Raw genomic sequence first — 22,705 nt, 5'->3', positions numbered from 1 at the left:
TTCAGTATTTCGATTACCCCGTTGATGGCGGACGGGAAACGCAGTCCGCTCGGCTTGACTGGAAACAGCCGTTTCGAATAAACTTTCGTATCGAAATGGACCACTAATATTGCTAAGTATCTGTACCGTTTTTATTATTTACGACTTTTTATATTGATACCATGTTTAAATAGCGTACGTTATGGCACCGGAAAGAGCAACGACTTGTCGATCTCAGAGTCAGCTTGTTTTTTGGAAGGAGATCCTCATTTGCCCTTGATTCCTCTGTAAGAGTTTATATTACCGTATTCGATCACTACACCGCCATAGTGGGACAAAGTTGGAAAACAATATGTTTTTCGAATTAACGTGTACAATTAATTAACCGACATAGAACTCCATATTTTTGCGATCTTTTTGATAGTGTAGTCGATGGGTTTTTTGAAATTTAGATTTTCATCTATAATTACTCCTATTTAATTTCACTGACACGTTCTAACACATTATTATCCAACTTAAAATTAACCCAATCACCGTTCATTGGGTTTTTCTTAATCAATAAATTTTAGCCAAGAACTCAAACTTCCTAGATCACTATTCAGTTTTTCAGCAGCAGCAGTAGCATTGCCCAACAAACATTAGGAGCTGAACTATAAGACTACGTGTTGATTTAAAGCAGATTAAAGGTTATGTAAGCTGAATAAAACTTTCGCTGAACTATTTAAACATTAACAGTTTATTCAGCCTATTTAAAATCCAGTATTCGCCAGTTCCAACTAGGCTGAACTATACTGCAAATAAATGTAATAGCGACAATATTAAAGCTATTATTCAACCATCTTAATTAGACTGAATTGCGAGTTGAATAAACGATGCTGTTACCAACAATATTACCTTTAATCATTAAGCTGCACTACATGTCTTCAAAAGGTTGTTTCTACCTTTACATTTGCCGTTATACCACCTTTGACTTTTAGCTGAATTATGTGTTTAACAAAGGTAATTGTAACTACTACAAAAATTGGCGCGATTAGCAAATCATGAGGAATGGCAACCGACCTGGGTTCGAGTCCCAACACACACACAATATTTTTTTTTACTATTAAGTGAAGGATTTTTTTATTATTTCGGTATATTCCAATTGAAATGTTTTGCATATATTACAGTTAAGGAGCTATAGATCAATAAATGAATAAAGAAATAAAGAAAGTTTATTTAGTTTTTTTATACCTACTGAGTTTTCACCACGGGAAATACACGATTTACAGTTTTTCAATGTACAAGCTTACCAAATCACACGCGCCCTCGTTTATGTAAATGTAAATGTGAATTTTCGAAACGGTCTGTTTACTTGTGAAACATGAATATTCTCATATTGAACACAAGAGAAACTTTTTGTTCCAACGTCGCTATAAATTTTTGACACCAGCATTGTCACCATGATTTTTTTTTTCTATCCATCGACTTGCAAACAAAGGTACAATGAAATGATTATTCACGCTGGCGAACTTAGTTGATATAAATAAATAAACTATTGAATTCGAACAGCGACGTCCGCTTACCAAAAAAATCACAATGGAAAGAAAATCATTTGGCAGGGAGTGGTAAATAAATTGAGGAGATTGCCACCTTAGAATTATAAATGACTTCAATCCATCATTCAGTTACCACCACTTTCATATAACACCCATTTTACTTATCTAAATGTTTTGTGACAACCATAAATCCTCACCTTGGAAACAAAAACGACTATAATCATCATTTTGGAAATAAATAAATTATCTAATTTAAAATTCCCGAATGTTCTAAAAATTATTAATTAAAAAAATTGAAATAAAAAGTTATCGTAGGTTGGGATTCGAACCCAAGCCAACTTGGTTCACTCAAATCTATAGAAGGCTACTGTAGCCTTTGTACAGACTCTATTCAGCAGCCTAGACTTGTCGGTACATCGGTGAAATCTTAAGCATTCGATGTATGCAAGATTGGTGCAGACAGTAAGGTAAGTGCTTAGTATTCAACAGGTTGCTGGTTCGGATCCAGGTACGTGATATGACTTCCAACAAGGTAATACAATTTTTCTCTAACTGTAACGTAACACTAATAAAAGAATATGGCTTCCAAAGAGATTGATGGCGTGTGTAACTTGAAATAAATGTCTTTTTTAACAATTTTCCTATGATAATTCTCTCAGCTGAATAGCGGTAACGAAAAGGTTTATTGATAAAGCTGTACTGTGGTTTTCTCCAGGCTGTATACGTGCTGAAGAATTGTTCTTTCATGTGTCTTAATCAGACAAGCTGAATAAATTCTCCAAATCCCGGATGTTTAAGGGTGGAATAAACGATATATGATTACACGTATACTTCCAATGTTCAGCTAGAGCTGAATAAAGTAACTGTTAAAACCTTTATAAAACCACGAAATGTTTGTTGGGTGTTGCAGGCAATAAATATCACACAGATTAGGGTACGTAGATCGGTATCTCTAGTCAGAAGATAACAATATTTGCAATGACTTCCTAATTCTGAGGAATTATGTAGTTATTGCTAATATTTCCAGAGCGAGTAAAGGCGCTTTAACCTAGGCTCTTTAGCCAGGGCAAGGTGTAAATACCTCTGTCCCATCCCAAAGGACCAAAGGAGTGACATAAACCTTCTTAGCCAAGTCACTCCCAACGTTTTATCCTAACCCCCTATAATCTGAAACGGTCGGTACGGTTGTCCTCGTTTCTTCCTCATTCAAGTTTCAAAACGATTCGTTGGTTGAATTGTTCACTAAGTGAATAATTCAATTGCCGTATAATATTGAAACATCTTCAAACACAACTCTGCACAGTAGGCCTGGCCGTCTTAATATTTGCGACATATTATAATATGCTTCAAATATTAATTTTGACAAGAAAAACACTAAAGAATAACTGCAGTGTTTTCCAGGATGCTTTTCAATACTGGCTGTGTAAGGGTTAGAATAGAATAGAATAGAATAGAACAAAAAAATAAATTGGACATGTGTTACCGGATTTTTACCGATTTAAAGAAAAGAATCTCAGAAGAACTGAAGAAGATTTATTTTCCAAATTTTCAAACTTTTATACAATTGATAATGTCACCCACTGCATACTATACTTTTGCATACAGAAATACAGGAGAATGTCAATTATATGAATACGCTATGATTGAGCTGATTTTTTTGTTCAACTATATTTGTACTAAAGTTTGCTGAAATAGATGCTATGGGTTCACTTGATCCCTTCAAACTCGTGGAGATTTGATCCCCTTCGCCATGCTTCATACACACTACTGAAAATAACCAAATTCAAACCAGAACAATTGAAGTCATTGTTGCCATAAAATAACAAAAAAACCATCAAAAATGAACGTTTCATCATACAAAAACTTAACTGTAAATGTTTACTACATCATACATAGCAACCATGCATTCCACATTTGACGTTCCTCAACCATAATAACGACAGCTTTCAAATAATTGCACAGAGATTTGGGGAATTCGTAATAAAAATTAGGTGAGAGATGGGTAATATGTAGTAACAAAAATAGTATTATCTAATCACAGCAATTTAATCAATACCACAATACATTTATAACATTGAATGGAGTTAGGTACCTATTTTTGCCCTATTAGGAAGGGTACCACATATTTTTTTTTATTTCGATTATAGAGGTTTTAACCTTAAGGTCATTCGCCTCTTCGGGTTAGAAATATCTCTTATGAAAAATTTCTAACCCTATGTGCGGGGTCGGGACTCGAACCCAAGTGCGCTGCGTACTAGGCAATCGATTTACCAATACGCTACGCCCACCCCCCTGGTACCACATAATTTCATCATTAATTTTATTATTTCAACTTCTTAGCTTTGTTATTAGGAGCCATTTTTTTATTTCGATTATGAAGGTTTAGCCTTAAGGTCATTCGCCTCTTATTAAGAGCCAATATATTAACAAAATTGTCTTGAGAATGGTGAAAATCTTCTGTTTGAGCGCAGCAAAAACTCTAATCGAGTACCCCAATTATCGCAACACCATTTGAGCCAATGCGTTGAGCAAAGATGGCAGACGCTGTTCTAACCAAAGGCTTCAGATGGGTAGGATGATAATAGAAACAGGGTAAAAATAGGCTTATTACCATACATGCTCTTTTAAACACGTTTTCAAAAAATAATCAAGTCTCCCCAAATTAGGGATCGAGTCTCCACTAATCAAAGAATTTTCCATTTTTTTGTTGTTTTCCAAAAATGCTCATATCTCATGTACAGTATAATATTTCCATGTAATTTTTTTATGATTATCAGTCAACCCTAGAAACAATATAAAACTACAAAAAATATATAGTTTTTTTGTCATTCCACGGAATAGGATTGAAAAATAAAAAAGGAGATCAAGTCTCCTCAGTCTCCCCTACATAATATGCTTTAGTTTCTTGTTTATTCTCTGAACGTCCCGTTTTCTCACATTGCAGATGGACTAGTGGATTTGATCGAGGAATTCGGTATTCCAAAGCTACCGTCCGGAGTCACCCCCGTTACTGGCATGTGCAATGAGTCTCGCAATGAGTACCAAACGTACCCAGCGGCAGCATACAACCTCAACGAGAACACTGTGTTAAGCATTGGTACAATGCAGATTTTTCCCAATGGATTTCCCACAGACTTTTCACTGCTAGTAGTTTTGAAAGCGACTCCAAATCTGGTGCGGGTGCCCTTGTTCACGGTGTATTCTTCCGATTCCGAAGAGGTTCTCATGCTAATGGTTGGGATGGAGGTTGCTCTGTACTATCAGGATACTGATGGTCTACCAGAGGATGAGAGTTTGATTAGTTTCGGAGTTAGTATTGATGATCAGCAGTGGCACAGGCTGGGCATCAGCATTAAGGGTGACTCAGTAACTCTCATCTTAGACTGTAGTACCCAAATCACCCGACAGCTAAAGCGAGGTCAAAGGTCGACCATTGCAAATGATGGCTTGCTATTGACTGGTGTGCAATTGAATGAGGATGATGGTTTCTTCACTGTGAGTTTTGCTACTATTTCGAAGGCTTGGTATTTATCAATTATTTCATTTTAGGGTGACATCCAATTGTTTATGATAGCGAATACTCCCGATGAGGCATACAACTTATGTATGAGGTATGCTCCCGACTGTATTGGTTCTGCAAGGGACGGTTCAGTACATATATACAGTTCTCAAGTTCAAACTGGCCAGATTTCGACAAACTTGAATATCTCATCAATATCAAACCATCAAAATTACAACGGTTCAATAAACCACATACAAACAATATCAACAACCAACCAACAAAATGGAAGCCATCGAGAGTTTGTAGACCTGACCGGTGAGGTTGACGGATTGGAAATCATTGGGGAAGATGATGAATACTATAATAATCTGGAATTAGAAGGAGAATCCAAACTCAGTGAGCACCAAAATTACAGTACAAACACCACAAGAGGCTCAGTGAATCGACACCCGATCGAGCAGAATGGAACTGCTGCCGAAACTCGGAACCAATATGGTAGAAAACCAATTCTACCTCTTCCCGATCCAGAATATGACCAGTCAGCAATTAATGGCGTCCTACCTGAAGGAGAAAAACCTATTGATGAATCGGATCGAGATCCAGTAATTGAAGTATTTTCTATTATTGTTTTCAAAACATCGGCTACTAAATCCTTTGCTTTTAGGACACATCTGTTTCTTTTCCCACACTCCCAGCAGCTAACGACAATTCCATTATTATACGAACAGTTGTTGGACCTATAGGCGCCCCGGGGGAACCTGGTCCGAGGGGTGAACCGGGTCGTGATGGTTTGCCTGGGCAAAATGGGCCTCCGGGTCCACCAGGACACGTGTTCATGGTTCCTTTGAGTCAGACTACGAATGAGAAAGGTCCCGACACTCAAGCAGAAGCATTTCGACAAATGCTCTCTCAACACATGATGGCAATGCGTGGAGCTGATGGTCCAATGGGTTTAACTGGTGTCCCTGGGACTGTCGGGATGCCTGGCCCAGAAGGTCCTAAGGGTGAACTGGGGGAAATAGGAGAACCGGTAAGTTTTAGTTGTACTTTGTTAAGAATTGTTCGTGTACCATAACAAAACAACTCATTTTCAGGGTCCACGCGGTCTTCGAGGACCAATAGGTTTGTTGGGGCGGGAAGGTAGACGAGGACGAGCTGGAAGAGATGGCGAAAGGGGATCGATTGGGTTGCAGGGCGCGAAAGGAGAACCTGGCACAATCGGGTTACCAGGATTTCCTGGTGAGAAAGGTGATCGAGGCAGGATTGGAAACGTTGGAGAAAAAGGAGTTCAAGGTCATGAAGGAATGCAAGGCGAGGATGGGCCACCAGGGCTACCAGGCGAGTTTATATAGTTTTTGGAAATTTAACATTCATATGGACATATATCTCGTATAGGACTACCTGGCGAATTGGGTCCACGAGGTTTTACCGGACCAAGAGGCTTTCCAGGTCCAACAGGAAATCCCGGTCTGCCGGGAACAGAAGGTCTACCAGGAGTAAAAGGTAATCCAGGCCCCCAAGGGCAGCCCGGAGCACCAGGGCAAACTGGTGCAACAGGACCAGTAGGACCTCCAGGGCCACAAGGGAATATGGGTCCTCCAGGAATCGCTGGTCCTCATGGTAAACAAGGCCTATCTGGGCTTCCAGGAGCAGATGGAGCACCTGGACGTGAAGGTAGTCCAGGCATTGTGGGCCCTAAGGGTGATATTGGTCCTCAGGGGGTTCAGGTAATTTATGCCAATAAGTTTAGTTAACGAAACGCAGTTCAAATGACTTTCTTATTGACGTAGGGTTCGATAGGGTTTCCTGGTAATCGTGGACCAAAAGGAGACGACGGAGATCGTGGCTCTCCTGGTGATAAGGGTGATAAAGGCGATCGAGGACACGATGGAGAAAAAGGTGACATGGGGTCACCCGGAGAAAGAGGACCATCTGGGCAGCAGGGTACTATTGGTATTGAAGGACCAGAAGGTCCGAAAGGATTTGAAGGGCCTCGGGGCGAACCAGGAGTAATGGGCCTAACTGGTGACAAAGGTAAACAAGGTGTGCAGGGGTTTCCCGGATACGCTGGGCCATCCGGCGATAAAGGTGATAAAGGATCGGTAGGGCTTATCGGGTTAACAGGAGATAAAGGCGAAAGGGTAAGAATTTATTCTCAAGGGGAAGACAAATGTAACTGTAACTCACGTTATTAAAATAGGGCACCACTGGTTTGCAAGGCGAGCGAGGTGAAGTAGGACCAAGGGGTTTTCGTGGACCACGTGGTCGTAGAGGAGCAGACGGAACACCTGGACCAAAAGGGGATACCGGCCAACCAGGTGCTCCTGGTGCTCAAGGTGAAATGGGTACTCAAGGCACGGAAGGTCCCCGTGGATTTATTGGACTACCAGGACCTCCTGGCAGCAATGGCAAGGATGGGCCACATGGAACTCCAGGAGAAAGAGGACCTCCGGTAAGTGTGATAGTAATAACAAATGAATCAACATAAACAATCGATTATTTTAAAGGGTGACAATGGAAATCAAGGCCCGATTGGAGCTCCAGGTGTGATTGGTCCTCAAGGTCCAAATGGGGAGCCAGGTCCTGTAGGTGAACCAGGCATCCCGGGGTTACCTGGTATGCCTGGCGAACCTGGAGTCCCCGGCGATAGTGGAAAAGAAGGGCAGGTGGGACCACCTGGACCTACCGGCAAGAATGGATCTCCGGGAGGACAAGGTTTGCCTGGGTTTCCAGGAGACCGTGGATTGATGGGAATGCCTGTAAGAAAACTATAATTATGAATATTTAAAGTTGAAACGAAAAAATAAATATTCTTACTAGGGTCTTCCTGGACTTAAAGGCGAAATTGGTGTACCGGGTCTTCAAGGATCCGTCGGTGATAAAGGGCAACCTGGAGAACCTGGAAAGGAAGGGCCACCAGGGCCAGAGGGACGACGGGGGCCACCAGGACCTATCGGCCCCGTAGGATTGAAGGGTGAACGAGGTGAAATGGGTTTAATTGGACCAATCGGACGGGACGGTCTGCCTGGACAGCGTGGATTGACTGGTCCTCCAGGACCGCAAGGTCCCCCTGGAGAAGATGGAGACAAGGGAGATATTGGTCCAGCGGGCGAGAAAGGTTTTAAAGGAGGAAAAGGAGAAGCGGTTAGTTAAAATAATATTTACTTTGCTGATGATGCAAGATAAGCTCTCATTTTTCAGGGTCCAGTTGGTTCACAAGGCGCTCAAGGAAGTCGAGGTGAGCCAGGTGCAGTTGGCCCGACAGGAGAGAAAGGACCACCCGGCGAAATGGGCCGTGCAGGTTCCAAAGGCGAAGATGGGCCAACAGGTTTACCAGGCCCCCCTGGGCCAGCTGGAGCGCAGGGGATGCCGGGTCCATCGGGGATCAAAGGTGGCCGTGGAGATGATGGACCAGTTGGTCCAGCAGGTCCGATCGGAACACCTGGTGAACCTGGCAGAAGAGGACCCCGTGGAGCAGACGGCTCTCCAGGAGCAACAGGCCCTGCTGGAGCCCAGGGTATTCATTAATCTTTCGTTTTAATATCTTTATATTAAATTTCTTTTAATTTTAGGACTGACAGGAGAACCCGGAACTCAGGGGCCTCCAGGTCCGCCTGGTCCAGAAGGTAAAGATGGAGAGAAAGGCTTGGTTGGTCCGAAGGGAGAGGAAGGTAAAAGTGGTGCTCCCGGACCTCCTGGAAAGAGAGGACCAGCAGGCCCGGAAGGACCAAAAGGCATGGTTGGTGTGCCTGGTTTCCCAGGTAATCCAGGAGAACCTGGTGTTGTTGGTCCTAAGGGAGAGACTGGAAAGGATGGTGATGATGGAAAACAAGGTGATGCGGGGCAACCAGGCGAGCCAGGCCCTGCTGGTATACCAGGTGAAGTAGGACCACCTGGTAAAATGGGACCCGAGGGCCCGGCAGGGTTACAGGGAACTCCTGGATTACCAGGCGAGAAAGGAGATCGAGGATTACCAGGACCGATTGGAAACATGGGGTTGACCGGGCCTCAAGGTATGCCAGGAGCTCAAGGATTACAAGGACTGAGAGGATCGCCTGGACCTTCGGTAAAACTTAAATCATATAAAAATAACATGTTTTTGTTAAAAAGCTCAATTTTACTTTAGGGAGAAGTTGGTCCTGTAGGAAAGCCTGGTGAAACGGGAGCTCCAGGTAAAACTGGCGAAACTGGCATCAGTGGACAAAAGGGCGATCGAGGTAAACGAGGACCTAAAGGGCATCGTGGTGAACTAGGAATGGTTGGTTTAAAGGGTGATTCTGGTGAGAAAGGAGACAAAGGGATGAAAGGTAACACAGGACCGGAGGGTCCGAAAGGTTCACCAGGCCCGTTAGGTCCAATCGGGTTGAAAGGCAACGATGGTTTGCAGGGTTCACCTGGTGTTGAAGGTCCATTAGGGCCCAAAGGTTCCGAAGGTGTTGCTGGATTAAGAGGTGACCCTGGACCACCGGGTCCTCCAGGACCACCAGGTCCACCAGCTGAAGCCCCATTGATTCCACCGGAGCTGCTCTTCAGAATGGGTGAGCTTTCTATAACAAAAGGAGAAGACAGAATGAAACGTGAGGCAGAGGAAATTCCCGAAGAGGAAGACGATTTCGATGAAGAACTACTCAAGATTGAACCAAAGAAAAAGAAAAAGAAGAAGAAAGTGAAAGATGATATGGGTCCCAAGTTCTTGGATATGTACAGTTCCATCTATTCGATGCGGCAGGAACTGGATCGGATGAGAAAACCTGTTGGTACAAGAGAAAATCCTGGCAGGACATGTCGTGATCTGCACTATGGTCACCCTCAGTTCAAAGACGGTAAGTAAATAAATCAGAAAGGCGGTAACGTTTCTTCCTGACTTATACTTACCTAACAGGTTGGTACTGGATAGATCCAAATTTGGGAATGGCGGATGACGCTGTATACGTATACTGCAACATGACAGCGGAAGGCGAAACGTGCGTCTTTTCTGATCTGCACAGTTCACAGATGCCTAACATACCCTGGCGTAAAGAGAATGACAAGACGGATTGGTACTCTAATCTTAGGGGCGGTTTCAGGGTATTTTGTTTAAAATGTCACCAAAGCAAGCTACGTTAATACACATATTATATTTCAGATATCCTACGAAACAGTCGGTGTCGTTCAGATGACTTTCTTGCGGTTATTATCACAAGCAGCTTATCAGAACTTCACCTACACCTGCATGAACAGCGTAGCTTGGTTTAGCACAGAAGAGGACAACCATGACAATGCCATCCGCTTCCTTGGAGACAACGAAATCGATATAGGATACGAAAATTCCAAACTGCGACCCAATGTGCTTGTTGATGGTTGCAAAACTGGCAAAAGTAAGAGTGAGACCATTTTCGAGATTCGAACCAACAAACTTCAGTATTTGCCCATCATTGACTTCTACCCTGTGGATTATGGTCAACCGCAGCAAGCCTTTGGGTTTCAAGTGGGGCCGGTGTGCTTCAAGTAGCACTGTAAAGTGGTTGTCAAATATAGTTTCAACGAATATGGACAATGAAAGAACGACCCAGGACACTATGAAAGATAATGCCTATGTATAGCTTGACGATATGCTTCTAAGACGTAATGTTATCTATTTTAAGAGATATAATTGCTAGGTTATACACACACATAGCATATAATTAGCATTAATAAGGGGAACTACGCTATTCTTAAATTATAAATGAAACTACAATAGACTGATAACATCATAAGTCAGGAGGGGAATCTACCATCGACTATCATCTTAGTTGTAAATTATGTATGCTAAAAATCACTGCCAAAGACCTGATTTTCAAATTGTTATTGAAATAAAATGAAATCCAAACCATAATTGTTTAATTATTGAATGAAAGATAAAATCAAAGCAAAGCCTTGGTATCACAATCCTGTGTGCGTAATCTCATTTTTCAATTTTAACGGACTGTTGGTTAATAGCATTGTAAGTGCAACGACGGTGGTCACATAAGGAATCCTTTCTGCACAAGACTCGAATTAATATCGACTGGTAAGATCAGGACCGTAGCGTGATCTTCTGGCTCCCTTGGCAGAGTCTCAATTGTTTCCCCCTGGCGACCAACCATTTTTTCGAATTATGTGTGATTTCGACACTATCGCAGAGGCAGTTCGGGTTCCGGAAAGAGATATCGATGTGTGGACGCCATCCGCACAGTCATCGCGAGGGCGGAGAAAGCATTGAAGCAAAAAAGAGAAGGGGTACTCGCTACTGCCCCGTGGTATCGATAGACGTGAAGAACGCGTTCAATGGTGCTGGCTGGGGCGCTGCACAGAATGCGGGTTCCGGACTATCTATGTAAGGTTTTGAAAAGTTACTTCCAGAACCGAGTACTGGTCTACAAAACGAACATAGGGCCGAGGTCGATTAGGGTCACGGCCCGAATACCTCTGGGCTCCATACTTGGCCCAACGCTCTGAAATATAATATACAACGGAGTGTTAACACTGTAACTGTCCAGGGGAGTTGAGATCGACGGCTTTGCAGATGATGTTGTCCTGACGATAACAGGCGAGATCCTTGAGGAGGTGGAGATGTTGACGGCAGAGACAATGGGCATCGTAGAAACCTGGATGGCTGACGTTAAGTTGCAGCTGGCTCACCACAAGACCGAGTTGGTGCTGGTCAGCAACCGTGAAAAATCCAGCGTGTCGAGATCAGCATCGGGGGACAATCCATCCCATCGATGCGTGCGCTGAAGCAGCTGGATGGGATGTTCGACGATCAGTTGAAGTACAACAACCATGTCGACTATGTATGCTATCAGCGAAGAAATGCACGTAATGCAAGGAGACTGGTCCGAGCGGACTCGTTGGCTAAGTGGCAGTAAGAGTGGAACAAAGCGGAGAATGGAAGGTGGAACCACCGATTCATCCCAAATGTGTCTGTTTGGGTACATAGGAAGCAAGGATAGGCAAACTTCCATTTGACGCTGTTTTTGTCCGGGAATGGATGCTTCCGGAAGTAGTAGCATCGGTTTGGACAAGCTGTGTGAACATGCAAGAGACACCGGAACATGTGGTCTTCGAACGCCCTAGGTTCGAAGAAGTCCGAAGGGGTATGCCTGGTATAACAGTGGACACCCCACCGGGTGGCTCGAGAGTAAGCTAGATCCACCGCCGGGGATTAGACCAGGTAGACCGCGTCGAATAGCTAGCAGTGGGTCGTTGGGGCGCCAGTGAACCGAAAGCTACGCTTCACCCTGAATCGCTAGATGGACCTCAGTATCTACTGGCTGGCCTGTTGAGTGGGGGACTACACCGAGTAGAGGAAGTAGGGAGCTAAATGGCTCACAGAAAGGTACATCGGTATCCGGAACAATCTACCGCATGGGAACTCACGGTAGGGTAGATTCGCCGCCCTATACCACCCGGCAGAATCGAGATGAAAAGGGAAGCTAATTGGCTCACGAAACAAACACTGGTACCCAGAGAAATTCCGTTACCGGGACCTCTTGGTATCCGAGTTGATCTCGATGAAGCTTGGAGCTCAATGGCTCAAGAAAGTGGATATCGGTGTCGGGGGATTCCTCCGTCGGGGAACTAACGGTCGAAGTAGGGTGAGTTCACCGTTGGGGACTACCCAGGTAGATCGTGATAAGGCCGGGAGCTGAATGACTCACGGAAACATGAGCTAAATGGCTCAAGGAATCAGTACCTAAACGCCGACGCAATAGATGGAGACAAGAAGCAAGAGAAGAATCGAGAGTTAAATCAAAGCTCATAGGTCGAGCCATTCTTTGGAGCCAAGTGAGGCTCAGAGATAGAGCAGAAGAAAGAGGAGCGACGAAAGCACTACGATCCCCTACCCACGAAGTACTACCTTAACGTAGTGCCGTGGGGAAGAAGTGCGTGAAAAGGATTGTCTTAGTAGTTAGGCACGAACGTAACCATAAGCATTAAGCCATTGCACTATATAGGCTATACATTTGCACTGATGTGGCATTGAAACTCCATTACAGTATTAACAATGCAATAAAGCTCTGTATTGGCATCAATAATGCATAAACAAACAGCGGAAATATAGCAATATGGCTTGCTCTATATGCGCATATAAAGCTGATATAACGCGTACACGCTTCAAGGATCTTTAAAGCATGTAAACTTTACATGTGCATTAGTGCCATTATAGAGCAAATAGAAAGCCAAAAAAAAAATTACGAAAAATGCTGTGGGTTTATTCGTTATGCAACTCTTCTTGAAGATTATATTCGGCATATTTCATTCCAATCGAACATATGCAATATATTCCAGGCAGCAAACGCAGCGCACTTACCGTGAAGGACAAGACAAGGTACCTCAGTTCGAGACTTACTAAAGGTAATTTTCATAAAACATTAATATCATGTGAGAACGAAAACCCATTAAGGATATTCATTACAATGCATCAGAAGAGAGTCAATTGCGGTTTTAAACAGAACATTTTATTTTAAAAATTTTCCTATTTGCTCATCATACCGAAAGTAAATATAAGAAATGGTTTTAAAACCATGGCGGACAATGACAACCAACTGAAGCTTTTTGGGCCCTATTCTCACAGTCACGTCTTTTTGTGACTAGAAGGAAATTTCCTTCTAATCACTAGGTGACGTGATTGTGAGAATAGGGCCCTCTAATAGCATTAGTAGTGCCAATATTAGGCTTTCAAGTTTGATATTTGTACGCTGGTGCTATATAATCGATCTCTGCACAGTAATAGCACTATATTTCGCCTCTTCTGGCATAATACCATCATTATATCAGCATTTAGGGCTTCACGGCTCTTTAAGACTGCAGGGAGTATACGGGTCTTTGAAATATATTAACTTGTGAGATGATACATTCAAACCAAAGATTTTGTGTTTTTTCACTCACGGTTCCTGTATTAGAGCGACGTCTAGACGTTCTTTAATGAACCTTCGAGCAAGAATACTTGAGGTACTTTTTGTGTGATGAAAGTCTACCTGGATGCAAGGCATGCTACTTATTTGACAGTTTCGAGCCGTTGTTTTACGGGACCAAGTCTTCGTTCCCTTTATTGTACTGACGGCTTGTCGCACCTTGTTTACCGCTTGGTAATAGCTGGAACTAGCCGCATAATATCAGCTTGTGTGTATAAGTCGCAAATAACATTTTTGCACTATTTTACGCATTTGCTGATTAAAATGCCTTTGAAATAAATAGCGCATACTCCTGTATGCGACATTAAATCGCCAATAAAAAAGTAAAACTTTAGTAGCTCAACCTCTGCGTAATGTTCGCTTTCTATTCCAGTCGATTCCAGTACAAAGGCAAAGCTAGTGCAACTAATCTTAATACAACGAATCCCATCTACTCGGTGCTTAAGTAATCTGTAAGTAATACATAAGATGCTGTTATCCTATTAATGCTATTATTTCCCCGGCATTGAGCAAAGTTACCTTCTTTGCCTACTTTTGGTACCGTGCACGCATCTTATTTTGTGCACTGCGTATGGAAACAAACTTAGAAATTTCTTAACTGCGTAGTGTACACGGCAGTAGTGAAATTTCTGTATTTTTTCCTGTTGACTCGACTCTCCTTATACCGTCAAATTCATCAAGCATCTCATCACGAACAGTAGTACGTTATTATGGTGTAATAATGTTTTAGTCGAGACTCTGTGCTATCAGTGTTTATGGCACATGTTCAGCATGCTATAATGAAGCTGTCTATCGACGAACACTGTATATCAAGTTCGTTATCGGTCACGGGAAGTAACTTTCTCTATTAAAAATAAATGGCCACCAATCTACTGGTTTTGAATTGAGCCTCATGTTTCTAGTTTTATTGTTTGTGTTTATTGTTGAGTTGTGATACATGCAATTTTGTTTTATTTCTGCCCAACGTGTGGATCACTAACGTGTCACCTGAAGCTACTCAAACGATAGTTCGTTTCGGTTTAATTTTTGTCTATATTTTTATGGTTTGATTTTTTTTTGCTGAACTTTATCTTGGATACGTATTTTCTTAAATTTTCCTACGAAACGTATTAGTTTTTCGTTTCCCGTTTTTCGCTTTAAAAATAGGTTAAGCTTCGATAAAACCATGTCATGATGCTACCAGATTTAGCATATATCGCTATATCAGCTTTGTTTGATGTTCCACACTTTCCGTTTACTTTTTTGAAATACTAGTACCGCGGTCTGCCAATACAATGCGTCAATTTGCAGTTTCTAAAAATCACAACAATTGGTTTCTCTTAAATAAATGTTTTAAAATAATTATTTTTAAATATTTTACACTGTATTTACACAACAAAGATGATGAATCATTTTTCTTCGAATCGTTTGACCGAACTATTCAACTGTACACATAAGAAGAAATTAACTAACCGATTAAAATTGTAGAATAAAATTAATACCAAGGAAAACAAAGTGTTTTGTAAAGTACCTTTTGCGAAACATTTTCGCAATTTCTCGATATCTATTCACAGATGTTTGCTTTGTTAAATTGTATGACTTGCTTTGAGATGTGTATTACTTTGTATTCTAATCGTCACAGCTAGCTGTTGCTTAATTAAGTTAAGGCTAGAATACCTTTGCTTAGAATACACACTCATAATGGCGCAGTGAAACTAAAAAAATAAAACTAAAGACAATAAATAATAATGCTTGATCGGATGAAGGTTTACGTAGTAAATGTTAAACCCTTAAACTCCTAACCGCACTAACAAAGGAAATTATAGACAGACTACCTTTTTCCAACAAAAAATTAGTAACGCCGAGGCGTTTAACAGAACTTAGTAGTTTATTCACATTTTGCTTGCGATACTAGGTGCATATCTCACATCACTTGTTTAATGTAACAACTGGGAAGCATATGCAAAGCACGACACTCGGAGATAATATTGCAGTTCGCGGCTGTGACGAGTGCGGGAATACTTGAACAACGCTGGCCGGCTTTACTGTTGCTACTATCTCGGGTTCTCCATCACCACTTGCTTGAATACTCCGGCCGGCATTCGTGATTTGACCTCGTGGCTGCCAAGGGTCGTTGTTCCGTCGCTGCTGATGTACAGGGCCAGACCGGCGGGGGCTGCAATGTGGGAAGAGAAATGTTAGCGGTTTTGTAAATAACATTCAAAGCTGGAATATCTAATTTGTACCGAAATGGAATAATTATTTGTTCTAACTATGATACACTCACATTCCGATTCCTCCAAATGATCTAGCTTGGTGTTTTTCAGCAACTCGTCAATTATCAAACCGGTATTGACACGGGTTCCTTCCACTCGACCGGAAACGGTCGGTATCGTCCCGCTGTCACTTTCTAGTGCACCTTTCTTTCGACGCTCCGCTGCAGATTTCATCCGATCGAGCGATCCCGTTTCACTCATTGGAATAGAACTGGAACTGGGATTTCTGAAGGATGCAATACCAGGTTGTTGGTCGTATGCATTGTCATTAGGGCAAGAGAAGTAGAGAAAGAAACAAAAGCATGATTAGTTTTATCGGTGGAAGGAGCTAGTAGGCAATATACTAACAAAACTATTTCAACTAGGTATTTATTTCAACAAGTACATGATAGAAATGGTGACTAGGGTGAAGGGGATGTGCTATGATACAATTCCTATTATACATATATTTACATGCAAGACCTAGAAATATTTATGTAATGGACCATGCCGGGTGGTTATTGGATGCGGCCTAAGGTTGGGTAGGAAGCAAGCAATTCAATCGTCTTTTGAAAATACAGGGGTATAGTAGATGTAGTAACATTGTTAGGGGTAGGTTTCAGACAGAATAAGAAGAAAGGTACATAGAGAGACAGATAGAGAGTTCAGAGGGACCAACATGTTAGCACTGGGACGCCTTAAAGCTAGTGACGTAGGCGTAGCAAGGCCTAGCAGTGTGGATGAGCTTCCGCCACCAATGATGCCGGTGTTAGTAGTAGAGCTAGTGCTGGAAAGGCCATTGTTAATTCCGGCGCCAAAAGCGGAATCACAGAACGACGAACACTGTGCGTCGGCCGCCCGGTCGTGTTCAGTGCCGAAGCCAGTAACCGCAGCCATAGACTGGGGGCTGATGGTAACGGTCGACGGTACGGACGGTCCGCTGCCAGGTGCCGCCGCTGATGCCACCGGTGTTACGAGGGTTAGTGAGGTTAATTGACGAGTACTACCATCCAGAAGGCGGCGGTGCAAACCGCTAATGTTCCTAGAGAAGGTGGAAGGATAACATTTATAAAAGTAGATGAGATTTGTGGGTGATAACTGCGTTGATGAGCGCGTGGGTGTCTGGTGTAATCTACGTACTCATCGGTGTATTTCAGCTTGTTCGGTATATTACAATCTGAATAAAGAGCGAAATTAAATTAGCAAATTATTTTAAGAAAGCGTGTATCAAATCGTTTACCCAATACCCAGCAAAATTGCTGAGTAGACACTTTAGAATCTAATGCGAGTGAATTTTTAGGTTGTTTAAATGCAGAACATGCTAGTTGCAGTTGAGAAATCCGTATATAACAAATCCATATTTATCTGCTTCGACTATTTTTGTGCATTCAAGTAGTGCTTTTTTAAATAAATTAAATCAATGAACGGTGACCCTTTCACTCGCACATATCATTATTTCCAAACACAAAGCGTAAGATCAACTCAGTCGAGCTCATTCGTTCAATAAGATATTTTGAAGATGAGCTATACCCAAATTTGGGTAAATTAAGCATCAATTTAGGAATGCTTTAGGTTGAGTAGAAAACATGAATTGTGATTTATGCCGTAGTTTCTTTTTCTTTTTTTTGTTAGGGGAAACTTTGCCACTGCGACCACTATTAAGGTTATCTTTTGTGGCTGGTGCCGTAGTTAAATGGAAACTTCCTTTGATGCGGTTTATCAATGTATTTCTCCTATCGAATGATATCTCAAGATTAATTTAAATGAACTCAAGTTTAGGTAGTTTTTTAATTTTCATGAGTTTCTTTATTATTTAATTTTATGGAATTCAGAAAACATAGAACAAGAGCAAGTTTTGTGACAAAATAACGACCCCGTAACTGAGAAAAATATTTTTATAATGGGCCTTTAAGTGAACGGATTTTAGAAAAATATTGAACTTTCGTACTAACGGGTAGCGCTTCGTCACCAGCCGTTATGTTGTGAAAGAAAATAAGATTTTTAAACTTAACGTCTATGTGTGCGATCAAGCCATCTACCTAATACTGAGGAGACGAAATTGAAACCTTAACTTCCAATGAGGGGCCCTTCTGCACAAAATGGTCTTAACTAATCTGATTATTAGGGAGATATAGCTTTTTCTGGTTCACTGTACTCTTACGGTTCGGTTGTTGTTTTGATCGCTCTAGATTGTTCATCATATTTGACTATTTAACGAAGTTTTATTTATACCATTTTTTGTCAATCGGTTTAGGGTTTTGTGTTTACTGTCGATTTAGTGAAGTTTTAAAGTATTTGCTGCTCGTTTTTGTATTGTGAAAAAACAGCGAAGAAAGCAATTGCTCGAACTTATACTGCTCAGCCACCAAATACCCCCAACTGCAGCGCTACCTAAATCAGATCTGTACGCACTATGTCAACTGCTTACGATCATTGTACAAAGACCGTTAAATCGGACGAGGATTTCATCGAATGCATGGGTTTTTGCAAAACTGTGGTTCATATGCAGCAAGAAAAACAACTAAACAAGTCGCTCTTGAGAATTCGCTCGAAAAACCCAAATTTATTTTGGATATGTAACGAGTGTGTCAAGCTGATGAAATTCGCTCGTTTCCGCGACACAGTCTCTTCTTTTGGTTGTGCTATCACGACTATTTCTGAGAAAACGGTTGACGTCTGTGCAGAACTAAAGGCCGAGTTATCCACAAACAATCAGCAATATCGCGCCTCACTAAAAAGGTCACTAAGGCTTCTACTCCAGTCCGGCCAAAGACCTTCGAACGGCGTATCGAACGCACTTCAGTTAAAGCATTAAATAATTAATAAATATCCTAGTGGACGAAATATCGCCTATGGCTGTTTAAAGTACATAATACCTACATTTAAAAAAAAATGATTAATTCGACACATGGTTTAACTGTACGGGGTAAATTTACTGAACGACTAATCGCGATGCTCTTCTCGACAACTTTAACATACGATATGCCACACTGCTGAGTCATATGAACTGTTACTTGATTCAACACAACGTTGTCTCCCCGAGTAGTGTTGCTGGAGGCATTTTTGTGCCAACATTCCCCGTCTCGTAACGGTGAGTGTTGACCTCAGCTTTGCCCGCCGTTGGCGTCACGTCCAACACTGCTAGCTTTGACACCGGTCGGCGAAATAGTCCACCTGAGGATTGAACGATCGCCTGTCTTATACGACCAACTTGCCCTTTCATTACATCCAACACTCGTCCTCAGATCCATCCATTTGTCCGTGTTTCTTCAATAATTATAACCAGGTCCCCAACTTCGACAGGATTAACTTCACGAAACCACTTTGTACGTTTGGTTAGAGTTGGGAGATATTCATGAATCCACCGCGGCCAGAAGCAATCTAGGTTTCTTTGGATCAAGTCCCAAGAGTTGGGAATGGTACGTCCGTCCGCCGTCGCAACGGCTGGTTTTTTATGCCATTTGAGATCCCCACTTGCTTACACTGGAGAGTCATTTCCGCCCCTCACCTGGGCGCCTTAACTCAGGACCTCTTGGGCCAAGGCCTTATAAACTGCACTGGATTGTGCGCCTCGCTTCAGCACCAAAAGCATTTCGCCTGTATTGGTGCGTCTCACGCTGCGCACGTCTTGCCCGAGGGCCGAGAGGCTTTCAACCGCCCTCATCGACTTTAGGACGGCGGCATATTTGTCCTTGTCGGTCTTAAACCACAAGGTCTCGCCTCTGTCCTTCGCCTTCTTCGCGAGCCGAGGTGCGTCCGGTGTCGGCTTCCTCCTAGTGACCATCGTCCAGGGGTTCACGCCCCCTGTCCCGATTGCGCCGAGTTGCTGGTGTCTTCTTTCAGCCCGGCGGGGTCATTTGCGCCCCAGTTTACCTCAACCAATCGGCGTTTGGCGGTTACACGCCGTTTGGTGTTGTTTTTGCACCCTCGCCTGGTGACTTCCTAGGACGCTTCGTGTTCGATGTCGTCTTGCGCTTGCCCTTGTCCTTCGAGGGGAACTCAGCCACCGCTTCGAGCGACTTGATTGCTCCATAGAAGGGGAAGGCCCCTGTCTGTGTACCTATGTCGGTCTTCTCTCTTCCCTCCCTCTTGGAGGCCACTGTCTGGGTTCCTCTGTCGGACTTCTCTCGACATTGCACCCTTTTGGCGTAAGCCTGCTGTTCCTGTCTTGCGACACGAACTGCCTTCCGGAGCCCCAGAAGGCTCTGTTTCAGATGCTTGCTGATGTTTTGCTTCGCGTTTGTGAACTCGATTATACTATTGAGTTACTCCACCACTTTACGCATCGCGGTTAATGGACCGTCCAGCGCGTTGGTAGGGTTATTTTATACCACTGCTGAGGGGTCACTGGTGCTGTCGGAAACAGCACCCGTCTCTCCACTACCCTCCTCCACTGGGGGGAGACCTCATCAAACCACCTTTAGCAAAGGGGTTCGGCACCTCCGTTTGTTTATTTTTATTATTTTTCACTTCGCTTATTAATCCCACGAGTAGCGCGAGAAATAACGGTCCGCCACGCCAGAGCTCCGCAGTAACGTGGTAAGGGACGGTTACTGTGGGGGTTGCCCAGGTACCCCACAGGCTCCGTTAACGATCGAGCATCTTTTTCAACCCCTCGATCACTCATCCCTCGGCACGGGTCGCTTCACGCCTTGGACTTGGGGTTAAGGCCTTTGTTGCTTTACGTGGTGACCGCGGCCCAGATTATCACAACCGTCCTCCTTTACCCGGGCTTTGGACCTGTAGCTCTGGTTCTCAATAGTTCCAAGTACGTAGGTTATTACAGACATGCTACTATTGAGATCCGTCATTCGCTAGCGGAGTCTGCAAAGCGTCATCGGTAAATCTGCGATCTTGTGGGAGATTGATTATGGCAGCTTTTACGAATCGCACCATTCGCTCCCATGAGCCATCGACGTGTGGGGCGGAGGGAGGAATGAACACCCACTTTGTACACGCGCTAGTGAAAGTTTCGGCTGTTTCAGTTTCTATTCGTTTGACCTGCTCCTTCAGGATATGATCGGCTCCGACAAAGCTCCGTCCGTTGTCAGAATGAATTTCAAGCGGTGCCCCTCTACAGCATACGAATCGGTGGATGCAAGAAATGCATGACTGTGTAGATAACTCGTGGGCTGCTTCCGACATGCACAGCACAAGTTATGCGGCATGTAAATAGTGCAATCCATCTCTTCACATTTGTCCTAACGACTTTCACGTGTATAAGTCCAAATTAGTCCAGGCCTACGAAACTGGAATGACGTACACAAGCGGACAGTCGGTCCGTCGGTAATGGTGCCATCCTCGGTATGACTGGGCGGGCTTTGTGCACCTTGCACCATTGACATCCCCTCGTTTTTTTCATAAGGACACGGAGCCTTGGTATATAAAAAAGTTGTCGCAGCTCATTACACACAGTCTCGTGATTCTCATGGAGACTCTTGCGATGATAATTGTTTATAAGAAGATTCGTAACTTGGTGAGTCTTCGGAAGAATCACAGGATATTTCATACTCCAAGGAACCAGTTCGGCAGCACCTTGCGCTCATTTACTCGTATTACGCCGTCTCCGTCCAGCTTTGGGGTTGCTGTGTAAATATTGCTAGATTTCAAGAGGGTGGCTTGTTCGTCAATAGGCAGATCATTTTTTTTGCGAGGAATACGAGCTCATCGGGGTACACCTCACTTTGCATAAGTTTCCATATCGGGGTACATCTCACTTTGTACAAGTTACCATATCAGGGTTTCACCGTTTTATAGTTCCTTTTGGATCAGTACGATTCTTCGCTCAGTCGCATTCGATCGGCTTTCCCAAATGGTAACTGCTCTTGTTACATATGCCGCCGCTCTTGAAAGGCGACTCCAACTAGAAAAGTGACCAACATCAATCAAAGCTGCCGGGAATATATCTTGGTGAGGAAAATAAGGGCGAATTTCTTCTTTAGTAGGAGGAATAGGTTGCTTCGATCGTGGTCACTTATCCTCCGGCAAATATAAAAAATCAGGTCCAGTATACCAGCGACAGGTTGCATCAAAACAGGGTCCTCCACCCCATTTAGTGGCTTCGTTGGCGACGTTGAATTTACTCGGTACCCATCTCCATTCGCTTTCGCTGGTCATAGTTAAGATTTCCCCTACACGACAAGTAACGAACTGTCTATATGTACGGTGATCGGAACAGATCCAGGGTAGAACCGTGGCTGAATCTGACCACAGAAATCGCTTGCGCATAGGTATTGTATGATTGCCGACGACAAACGTCAGTAGGAAAGCTCCTAACAATGCAGCAATCAATTTTGAACGTGGGATTGAGGCGTGTTTCAATGGGGATTTGGCTGCCACCAAGATGCACTGAAAGGTTTCGTCTGACCGTCTGATCCCGAAAATATACAGCGGCTAAATACGCAACCTTACTTGCATCCAGCAAGACGTGGGCTAGCAATGAGTCATATATAGATTTATTGGCATCTCCGAAATAATATCGAGGGATTCGCAAACGGCTCAACTGCTTCATTAACTCAATCCACTGTTTCAAACGACTAA

General features: G+C 43.1%; 2 protein-coding genes across 6 annotated transcripts in view; one reads left to right on the top strand and one right to left on the bottom strand.

Annotated features, from left to right (window-relative positions):
- LOC131682240 (collagen alpha-1(XI) chain-like) overlaps positions 1-10,818 on the top strand; it is a 39,135-nt gene extending 28,317 nt beyond the window's left edge. Inside the window, exons 3-16 of the mRNA XM_058963596.1 lie at positions 4,459-5,009; positions 5,064-5,627; positions 5,681-6,046; positions 6,111-6,354; positions 6,412-6,743; positions 6,807-7,157; positions 7,217-7,468; positions 7,524-7,775; positions 7,837-8,160; positions 8,218-8,533; positions 8,589-9,082; positions 9,143-9,839; positions 9,899-10,083; positions 10,142-10,818. Of these exons, the coding sequence (XP_058819579.1) occupies positions 4,459-5,009; positions 5,064-5,627; positions 5,681-6,046; positions 6,111-6,354; positions 6,412-6,743; positions 6,807-7,157; positions 7,217-7,468; positions 7,524-7,775; positions 7,837-8,160; positions 8,218-8,533; positions 8,589-9,082; positions 9,143-9,839; positions 9,899-10,083; positions 10,142-10,507 (5,294 nt within the window). The 3' untranslated portion in view covers positions 10,508-10,818. The remainder of the gene's footprint in view (positions 1-4,458; positions 5,010-5,063; positions 5,628-5,680; positions 6,047-6,110; positions 6,355-6,411; positions 6,744-6,806; positions 7,158-7,216; positions 7,469-7,523; positions 7,776-7,836; positions 8,161-8,217; positions 8,534-8,588; positions 9,083-9,142; positions 9,840-9,898; positions 10,084-10,141) is intronic.
- Positions 10,819-14,801: 3,983 nt separating this feature from the next.
- LOC131682239 (uncharacterized) overlaps positions 14,802-22,705 on the bottom strand; it is a 205,866-nt gene continuing 197,962 nt past the window's right edge. For 3 of the 5 annotated variants that reach the window (XM_058963592.1, XM_058963591.1, XM_058963593.1), the window contains 3 exons: positions 16,845-17,207; positions 16,198-16,412; positions 14,802-16,086 (listed from right to left, as the gene is read on the bottom strand). In XM_058963592.1, the coding sequence (XP_058819575.1) occupies positions 15,965-16,086; positions 16,198-16,412; positions 16,845-17,207 (700 nt within the window). In that variant the 3' untranslated portion in view covers positions 14,802-15,964. The remainder of the gene's footprint in view (positions 16,087-16,197; positions 16,413-16,844; positions 17,208-22,705) is intronic. The other 2 variants (XM_058963594.1, XM_058963595.1) reach the window with 1 other exon arrangement.

This window comes from Topomyia yanbarensis, chromosome 2, assembly GCF_030247195.1.
Source record: "Topomyia yanbarensis strain Yona2022 chromosome 2, ASM3024719v1, whole genome shotgun sequence".
Lineage (NCBI taxonomy): Eukaryota > Metazoa > Arthropoda > Insecta > Diptera > Culicidae > Topomyia > Topomyia yanbarensis.
Note: the sequence above shows the minus strand (reverse complement) of the source record. Positions and strands in the feature narration are given on the sequence as shown.